Here is a 9,635-nt window from a genome sequence, read left to right on the forward strand (position 1 = left end):
TCCTCAGGAAAATGAGAACTTGGGATTAAGAAACTCTCAACCCCTACCCAAGGTCCATCATGGCCAACTACTCTGCACCAGGGAGAGCTTTTCCATTTTGCTTCTCACTCCTGTGTCAGACCCTGAACGCAGTTTGGCAGCTGGGGTATTGATCACTCCAGCCTGCTTGTTATTCAGCTGGTACAGGGCAGAGTCACCACTTCAGCCAAGCAGGTACAAACCTCCCATTTCCCTAAGTTATGTGTTGATCCAGCTGGGACTCCAGCTTACTCAGACAGATGGGTCTGTAGGAGGAAAATGATTTTAATTGCAAGAGCTGTAGATACAGCAGAGATGGATTTGAGGTCCCATGACTCTGGGCTGTTTCATGACTGGTTTGAAGCTCACAGCTGCCACTACAGTGACTGTCTGCTGTCCTCTGTACACATCTTCTGCTCTGGCTAATTTGATTACGCTCCCCCTCGGCTTTCCATCAACATCACCCCATGGGAAGTTGGCCCCACCACATTTGCAGAATGAGGTCTAAAGAGAACATGAACAGAAGGCAACGTAACATGCAACAGAAAATGAAACAAAAATGTGTACTTTATTCTTAATACTCTTCACTCATGTAACCATTTATTAATGTTAATTTTGTTTTAAACTACCTTTCTCCCAGTGACAGCTTTAGCACCAGTGAGTTCTCCTCATATCAGCTATTTTGGGACTCATTATAAGCAGAAGGTATAAGAGACTGTAGCTCAAGGGACAGAGCTGCACCTTCTTACTGAAGGTCCAAGTTACTCAGTTGTACTGCAAGACAAACTGTGGCAGAGTTCAATAACGACACAAAGCAAAGATATACTCCATAAAACATTAATATTTTAATGAAAAATCTTAGCTTCATGTTTCTATCCAAAGACACTCAAAACTAGTTTTTTCTCCCCCCTTAATTTTGACCTATAATGGGACCAGTTTGGAGACTTTTTTTTTTTTGTATTTTGGAACTTTTTTTTTAAAGATTAAACAACCAGGCTAGCAAAAAGGTACCCAATACATACTTTTCTTATATCAAACAAGCTAGTATTTCAATACAATGTAACTATACAGAATATATACATTACACGTATGATCACAAAGCAAACACTACAGGCTCAGAACAGATTTGAAAAAACATGATATTCACATTGATTACAATAACTCTAAAAATGATTGTAACGTTGAAACGGCACTTAGTTTACAAAAAAAGTCACAAAAATATATATAGCCACCAAGAACTATGGTTCCTGAAAAATACTAATAGCCAGATAGTATATAAAATGTGAAGTGTATTTAAACATCGTATACATTAAAAAACAAAACCAAACCCCAAAACCAATTCTGTTAGGTCAATAAACATGCCAAGTAATCTAGCTGTGGCCAGCATCAACAAGAGAAGCTGTACTGGGGATGAGATGATGACTGGATATACGGCTGGTGACTGGAGACTGGCACAGTTAAGGGGGTTTCACTGTTACAAAAATGCACAAAGAAGCCCAACAATAATTTAATTCACATTTTTTTCCTCCAGCTTCCGCTTTTCCCTCTTCGGGGTTTCACCACAGGGCAGCACCTCGAGTGAAGGCACTGCAGGAACAGAGCAAGGAAGCTGTCCAAGGACTCGGTGTAGCCAGGGTTACAGGTCAGAATATCAAAAGCATGCATCAGCTAAATGAATGGTGAAACAAAATCACTCTTCTGGTGACTTCAGCAACCCTCAGGAAGACTGTAGGTACAGTTGCCACACAGGCTGGCAGCACCAGATTCCACTTTTTTTTTAGTGCAATCAGATTTGTAGCTGAGACCTGTGGGACACGGAGTTACTGCGCTAGCACACACGGAGTGAACAAAAACCCGGAGCAGTAAGTACTGTTGCACTAAAAAAATTCACATTTGTTTCTTTTATGGTACATTTCCTCAACACTCGGAACCCACTCTATTTACCATGTACCTCTGATGTGGCTGAGGTACTGTCTGGCCTTGAACCCTCTTACCTGCCATCACGATGCTATGGGATTTATTATGTCTAGAGTTGGAGATGAGAACCCTCCAAAACTGGATTTCACCTTGTGAGCAAAACTCGAATGTAACCGGCCTGAATGAAAATTAGCTGTTTTCCATATTCTGATGGTGTGGAAGTTGCAATGGATGTAGGAGCAGCAGGTGCTCCTCCATCTGAATTCTCTCATCCCTGCAGGGTGCACAAAGCTCCCGTTGGATTTGCATATAAAATGCTTCCTGGTTTCTCTCAGAGAGAGACCAGCACTCATCTCAGCGCTCCCACACCCTGGGCTGCAGGGTGGAACCAGCAACCAAGAAGCGACTGAAGCCCTCATATAAAAACTTTAAACCCTAGCTTAAAAACAATAAAATTTCATCCCGCAGGGGACATATAGGGATCATAGTCTTATAAAATATACTTGACTGCATTGGCAGCTATTACTTTTTTAAAAAGTTTAAATTCACACCTTTTAGACTCAGAATCCTTGTGAACCCAGAACCTTTTCCAATAACCGAGTCTACTGATCTCTCAGTATGAGAGACTTGACCGTGGTCTCTGCGAGCCTGACAACTGAACTCCAGCTGTGGGAAACACCACTTGTGGCTGACTCTGCTTTGAGCATGAGGGCTGAACCAGATCAACCTTGACTCTTGTCAAGCAGAAATAGAAATGCATACTAAAAAATGGATTGGGGGGGCAGGGAGAAGAAATGAGAAAATGCATTCCAGAATTCAAAACCCTCTACTAATGTACTGAAAGAAATTTTTGTTTTAGGTTTAATCCCAAGTGTAGTTTAAGGCAAGTTTTTTCTATTTATCTCTCTTGCTTTATTTGGAATCCAAGCACATTAACAACATAAATTGTTTTAAGATGCCTGTGTTTTTACATTTCTCTTGTGAAGAACACCAGCATTTCAAAGAACTGAACATTTCCAACAAGTTGGAGAGGAGAAATAAAATGGTATTTGCATTTAAACTATATTAATTTCTATGGAGAAAAGAGATATTAACGAGAAACAATTACAGACAGGAAAATTAACAAGTAAACTCAACCCTAGACCAACCAACCAACCAAAATCCTCCAAGAACTCTACTCTTCCTCCAGTTGAACCAGATTGAAAAGTGAGAACTAAATTAAGATGTTACCCAGAGATCAGGAGGTTGAAAAGATAATGTGTAACGCACAATGCAATGAATAATGAACCCCAGGCCTTGTCTTGTACCTTGGTGTTAATGATCTTTACTTCTTTTCAAGGAAGAACAGATCAGAGCTATAAAGTCTTTGTAACTTTCCCCCTTCTCTTTGGTATTCTGAAAGCAATTTGCCTTCCGACTCAAAATTTTAAGTCTTAAAAATCCAATATCCAGATATGTCTATTGAGTATTTGCACCTTCTCACAGATGAACTCTTTAGGAAAATACTTAAGGGATGACAATGATCAGATTCTAATGATCAAATTATGTCCACCACCCTATACCTGACCACCTTTGATTATTACATCTCTGCAGTCAGGAAACGTGGTTGTGGGTGAAGCACTTTTCAGAACACGAATCACAAAGGACTCTCATTTACCTGCATAACACGTCAGGAAAAAAAGAAAATGCTGTCTTTGAGTTCAGTGTTGTAGCCCTCTAATTCAGGATAAAGCTCAGCAAAAGGCATTGTCTTGTCTCACTGGCTTCTCAGTTGGAGAAATCAGAAGTGGAAGAGAAATGGTCTTTAAATTCAGCTCATCAACAGGCACTGGGCTATTTCACAGTACAGCAGCCCAGAAAAAGCATTTCTCCTTCAAGCCCTTTTAAGAAGCCTCACAAAGGTAGATATACAAGACTGAATTGCAGCACAGAACTTTGCAGCATGTTTCTAAAACACCCTTTGGATCTGGTGGAGAAACCTCATTCCAGCAACTTGGAAAGTACTTAAATCCCAACTGTTTTCACTCTATTTAACTAAAATATGTGGGTTTTACCTAAAAAAAGAAAAGTTGCTTAAGTCACTGAAACACTTTAAACTCTTTCCAAAGGTCAATAAACTCTTTTCCTTACAAAAGTTGGCTATTAATAGAAAGAACTCAGACCCAGGGAGTATCAGAGCTGCCTAGGCTGACTGAATACAAATTGATGTGCAATATAATACGACTTTTGTGTCTTCTGTTTCTTCAGGAGCAACCTTTCTCTATTGGTTTCATTTCCCCCTCATGTTTGCATAAAACAAATCTGATCAGAAAACAACAAATTTACAAAAAACAAGACTCAAAACTAAGGGAATATATCATGCCTTTGGAATACTGAGATCAAGCAATACCTACTCACTCAGCACATCATCTGTAGGCCATGGGCATTTGGCACCAAACACTGAGTTAACTTCAGAAGCTGTAAGAAAAATCACAAATCTCCTAATATACTTCCTAATTTAGGTTTGTGTTAGTTTAAAAGCAGTCTAGTTTTTTAGTGGGCAGGAGAAGCTGCTCGAAGCTTCTACTGTGCCTGGCACAGAGCCAGCAGTGGCAGGCTCTGACGATGGGCAGGTTGCTAGCTCCATCAGAGCAGTTGGAAACGCCTCTGTGCTGACATATTTAAGAAAGAAAAAAGTGTGGGAAACTCTTTCATCCTCCCCACCAAGGGAGCTGCCAGGGCCCCTCCTGGTGCAGCGGCCAGGCCCTTTCCTGGCGTGGCAGCCGGGGCCGTGCCACCCATGCCGGTGCCGTGAGCGCCCACGCGGCCGAGGCGGTGTGGAGCCGGCGGCCGGTGTGGCTCATGCGGTGCTGGCAGGGACCACGTGGCCAGTGGTGAGGGGCATGGCGAGCAGCTCCGCAGTGCAGAGCCCGGGCAGCATCACCCTCTCGGTGTTGTAGAACTCTATAAAAACTTTTCAGCTGATAGAACTTGAGAACAAATGGACCTACGGACACCAAGCCTCTCCCGAGTCAGAGAAAAGACACATGAAGAGACCCAACATGGCAGCACCGAGGTCGGTGAAAAGAGGGAGGGGGAAGAAGTGCTTTGAGCGTTGGAGCTGAGATTCCTCTGCAAGCCGTGGTGAGGACTATGGTACAACAAATTGTTTCCCTGTAATTCATAAAGTGCATGGGGGGATGCAGAGATCCACTCGCAGCCCGTGAGGAAAAGTGCCCACACTTGAGTGAGTGGATGCTGGAAAGCTGTAACCTAGTGAGGAACTCGAACAGAGAGGGAAGACCATTGCTTCCAGAGATAAAGAGAACCATTGCTTCCAAACTAGAATAGCTTATCCTTAAAAGACTAAACCCCATGAACTAAAATGACGTACTTTCTTCCCAGCCCCTCCTTCTTTCCCACCGACTGCACAAGGAGACAAAACATGGGGTTTTTGGTCAGTCTTTCATTTCCTAGAAATCTTTCTTCAGTACTTAGGGAAAAGAGTTTCTTTCTTCTGCTGTGCCGTGGGATCCTTACCATGGGAGATAGTTCTCCGCGAATTTTCTAGCGTGGTCTTAATTTTCACAAATACCAGCCCCACCTGACCTGCTGTAATGCAAGTCCCTCCCATGAACATAATCTGGCCATGGTTTAAGAATTTCAGTTTAGGAAAACCTTCATTTTCCTTTGTGGTTCCCCATCTACAGACAGATGCAGTCAGCAGGTATTTGTCAGGCTTGCATGGCTATACACTTTTCCATCATTCCCAATTCCTGGTGCACCTTTAGACTTTCCATGTCTAACCTTAGCTGGGCAGATCTGTTTAGGCTATTTGATCAAGCAGTTTCTAAAAGGACTGGAATAGAAGAAGTAGGAATACCTGGCATTCATCTGGGATGGACAGGGATCATGTGTTTTGAAGAAGTGACTGTTCCTTTCAAAACCACTCACCATTTCCAAGCACGCGGGCACAGTAAGCGCTTTGAAAAACAGCAGGCACATATAAGAAGTGTCACTTCTTTATGCAGAAGATTAAAGTATCCACTGAAAACTAGTCACAACTGTTCAATCATGATCTCTAATGCATCCTTTTGTTTATCATTGAAAAAAGTTTCCTCTGATTTCTTTCCCTTAACCAGAGGGCCTGCAGAAGCAAGAGAAACTTAATGAGCTGCTCTAACTGTGGAAGAAGGAATAAAGTGATCTGAATCAGTTGTTCTTCTTTAGAAGTATATCACAGCTTCCATGATGTTCTGACACGATCTTTTTTTGTGCAATCAGTCTTAAATATTTTCACAGAAGTGATCATTCAGTCATGAAAAATAATGTAACATCTGTCGCAGTTTTCAGTTTAAAGCGTAGCTTACAAAGTAATAAGGGGAAAATATCCCCACTTTTTGTTTACAAAAATTAAATTAAAATGTACAGGACCAAACACAGGCACTTCCCAAAGAACAAAAATTAAACCAAACCATGAATTATTCGATAGTAATAGATGACAGCTCCGGTTTCGGAGGGTCACCCGCGGCTCCCTCAGCAGTGGCGTTAGTCTTTGGCTGCTCTGGCACATCTTCTTCCTTCTCTGCCAACCCACCCAGAGACCCCAAGGGGAAAGTGCTTTCACAATTCTGAGTTGACGACACCTGTGAAATGACAGGCATTTGGACAGAAGAGTTGTTTTCAAAGCCATGCTCCCCTAGCTCATACTGCCCGAGGGTCTCCTCTTGTTCCTGGTTTAAGTAGTCCGGTACTAGGAAGTCACTAGAAGAGGGGTAAAGGACAGAAGAGAAATGTCATTTCTCACACCATGGTATCAGCTACATCACACAAACTACACACGGCATTGCACAGAGAACAAAGGTACTCATTTCACATTGCCCAAGACTGTGGCAGTGACACACTCCACTAAGCACCATAACCTGGTTCTCATTTCCACGCAGAGAATTTATTCAATGGCATCTATTTCACATCTGTATTTCCTACACAGCAACTTCTTATTATTAGATTGTATCACCTTGATGAGAATGAAAGTTAATGTCTGGAACACATTTGGCACTGAAAACCTCATTGTAAAAAAGGGAGCACTCAAGCTTTAAAAATAGAGACAAAAAATGAGTTTAGCACTGGCAAAATGTGGCCCTTCCCATGTCTGAGGTACAATATCCCCCAGAGCAGCAGCAGGACTTCCTTTTAATCCTTTCTGGACAACCCTTCTGCTATGTACTCCTAACAGCTGAGGGCTGAGTGGATCCAAAGAAAACCTATCAAATGCTCCAGTTGTATTTTCAGAGCATGAGGACATAATGAAAACAAATTTCTTTGCAAGTTTTCAGCACCAGACATGAAGTTTGTACTTGAGACAAGTATATACATCTATCACATATATGCACTTTTGTATGCTTTGGTTCCACCTGGCAATGTGTCAGTTAAAAGAAATCCTTAAATGACAGCAGCATTCACTGCTCCAACCCAAACTCACAGTCAGCTCTGCTAAACCTCGTGTTTGTCAAATCAGACTGAAGGAATTGTGAGATATGCCAAGTCTTTTGTGCCCTGATAAAAAATGTCCAAATGGCCCTTACTATTTCCAAACCTATTAGTCTAATCACTTAGTAATGTTATCTAGAAAAGGAAAAAGGAGAAGGTTTGGAGTCATGCAATCTTTCCACAGTGTTAAGCAAGCACTTAAAAGGAAGTAGGAAGTCTGTGCCCTATGAAAGTGAACAGGCTACGTACAAGATTTTGAATAGCAAATCAATATCAAATCACAGATACTGTAGTATAGAACACTATGGCTTCCCACCATTAGCTTGGCCATAGATACTACTGAAAAGAGAAATTAAGTAACCCAGAACCAGCCTCTGCATATCACTGAATTCTTCAGTGGCTTCCTATATAGCTCCCGTGCTGTAAGACAGATCAGATACAACAGAGAGTGGAGCAGGAATCAATCTGACTGGAATTAGCTGGCAGCCTGATGAGAGGCACAGCAGGCTGCCCTGAAAGCAGGAAATGATGATCTAAGAAAAAAAAAAAAAAAAAAAGAAAAAAAGGCAAAAAAAAAAAAAAAAGCAAGTTTCCCTGTTAGGTTTTTGCTGTGCACCTCACCTGCTCTGGAAGTAGTTTGCTAGCTCTGACGCTTCATGGTTCAAGCTCCTCAGGTGAACGATTAAATTTCCAGAGTTGGTGAACATGGCGCCACATGTTTTGCACTCGTAAATCCGAGGCTTGCGGATAATGTGCCGGGAAACGCGCATGTGGTGTTTATATTCCCCGAAGGAAGTGAAAGTGGCACTACATATCTGGCACCGGAAACAGCGTTTACCTTCGTGCTTCAGGCGATGCATCTTGAGCGAGTAAGCTCGGGTGAACTTTTTCCCACAGCGGTCACACTGAAATGGTTTAATGCCTGTGGAAGAGAGAGCGCAAACACGTTCACCTTTTGTAACCACGAGCCACGGGCAAAATCCTCCCCGAGTGCTACAGCACAGGGACAGCAGCTGTAGCCGGTCACAGCAAAGCCCTGTTTGAGGAAGAGATTCTCTGGTTAACTTTAAAACAATTAGAGCGGAGCTGCACTCCCTCAGTAACAACCTCCAGCAAATCTCATCGCTGTGACCTGTCCCGAGGCTCCTTCCCCACGGTTTGAACTGAACACAAGCCCCCATGGATTAAAGCATGGTTAAGATCCCGAGGCACAGGCAACAAGGACCTGATGCTGCAGTCATCTCCAATGCCTTTGAACTCCTTTGATCTCGGGAGATTCTTGTGCCAGACTGGTTCCCAACAATGCAATTATCAGCCTACCCTTAATTGCAATGTTTTTTTCTGGCTGCCTTTGGCCTCAGAGAAGTGTTCTGGCAGGGGGACTGTGTGCACACAGATGCCCCTGTAATGCAGCAGGGATGAACAATAATCCCAGTCCCTGTGTGCACCCTCTCCTGCTCTCACACACATTATTGTGGTTTGACACTGGCATGACACCAGGCACCCACGAGAGTCACTTGCTCAGCCTCCCCTGCCACAGCTGGGCAGAGGAGAGAAGGAAAAAAATTAACGCAGGCTTCATTAATTGAGATAAGAACCAGGAGAAACACTCCAAGGGCAAAACAGGCTTAACTTAAAGTTACAAAGTGAATTTATTGCTAACAGAATCAGAGGAGGACAATGAGAAATAAAATAAGCCCTAAAAACACCTTTTCCCCCCAGCCCCTCCCTCCTTCCCAGAGACAGCACAGGGCATGGGGGTTTGGTCAGTCCATCATCATGATTTTCTTCTACTGCTCCAGGAGCGGAGTCCTTCCCCTGTGAGGCCATGGGGTCCCTCCCACGGGAGACAGTTCTCCACGAACCTCTCCGATGTGGGCCCACTCTCAGGAGCGCAGCCACACCACCCCTGCTGCAGCCTGAGCCCCTCCCACGGGCACACAGCCCCCCAAAACTGCTGCACTGTGGCTCTCTCTTCCACGGGGTGCAGTGCTCCAAGGCCAGGCTGCTCCAGCCTGGGAGCAGGGGCCCTCTCCATGGGTCTCCCACTGGATCACAGCCTCCTGCAGGCATCCACCCGCTCTGGCACGGGCACTTCCCCCAGGGGCTGCGGGTGGATCTCTGCATCCCCCGTGGATCCCCAGGGGCTGCGGGTGGATCTCTGCATCCCCCGTGGATCCCCAGGGGCTGTGGGTGGTATTCTGCATCCCCAGGGGGTAACCTGGGGTTTG

The 9,635-nt window shown here is 43.9% G+C and overlaps 1 protein-coding gene across 2 annotated transcripts in view; it reads right to left on the reverse strand.

Moving 5' to 3' along the window:
* Nucleotides 1-839: 839 nt before the first annotated feature.
* ZBTB44 (zinc finger and BTB domain containing 44) overlaps nt 840-9,635 on the reverse strand; it is an 18,576-nt gene continuing 9,780 nt past the window's right edge. The window contains exons 4-5 of one of the 2 annotated variants that reach the window (XM_008636896.2): nt 8,026-8,326; nt 840-6,678 (exon numbers count right to left, since the gene is read on the reverse strand). In XM_008636896.2, the coding sequence (XP_008635118.1) occupies nt 6,396-6,678; nt 8,026-8,326 (584 nt within the window). In that variant the 3' untranslated portion in view covers nt 840-6,395. The remainder of the gene's footprint in view (nt 6,679-8,025; nt 8,327-9,635) is intronic. The other variant, XM_017738493.1, reaches the window with a different exon arrangement.

Source organism: Corvus brachyrhynchos, unplaced genomic scaffold (assembly GCF_000691975.1).
Source record: "Corvus brachyrhynchos isolate BGI_N302 unplaced genomic scaffold, ASM69197v1 scaffold46, whole genome shotgun sequence".
Taxonomy (NCBI): Eukaryota; Metazoa; Chordata; class Aves; order Passeriformes; family Corvidae; genus Corvus; species Corvus brachyrhynchos.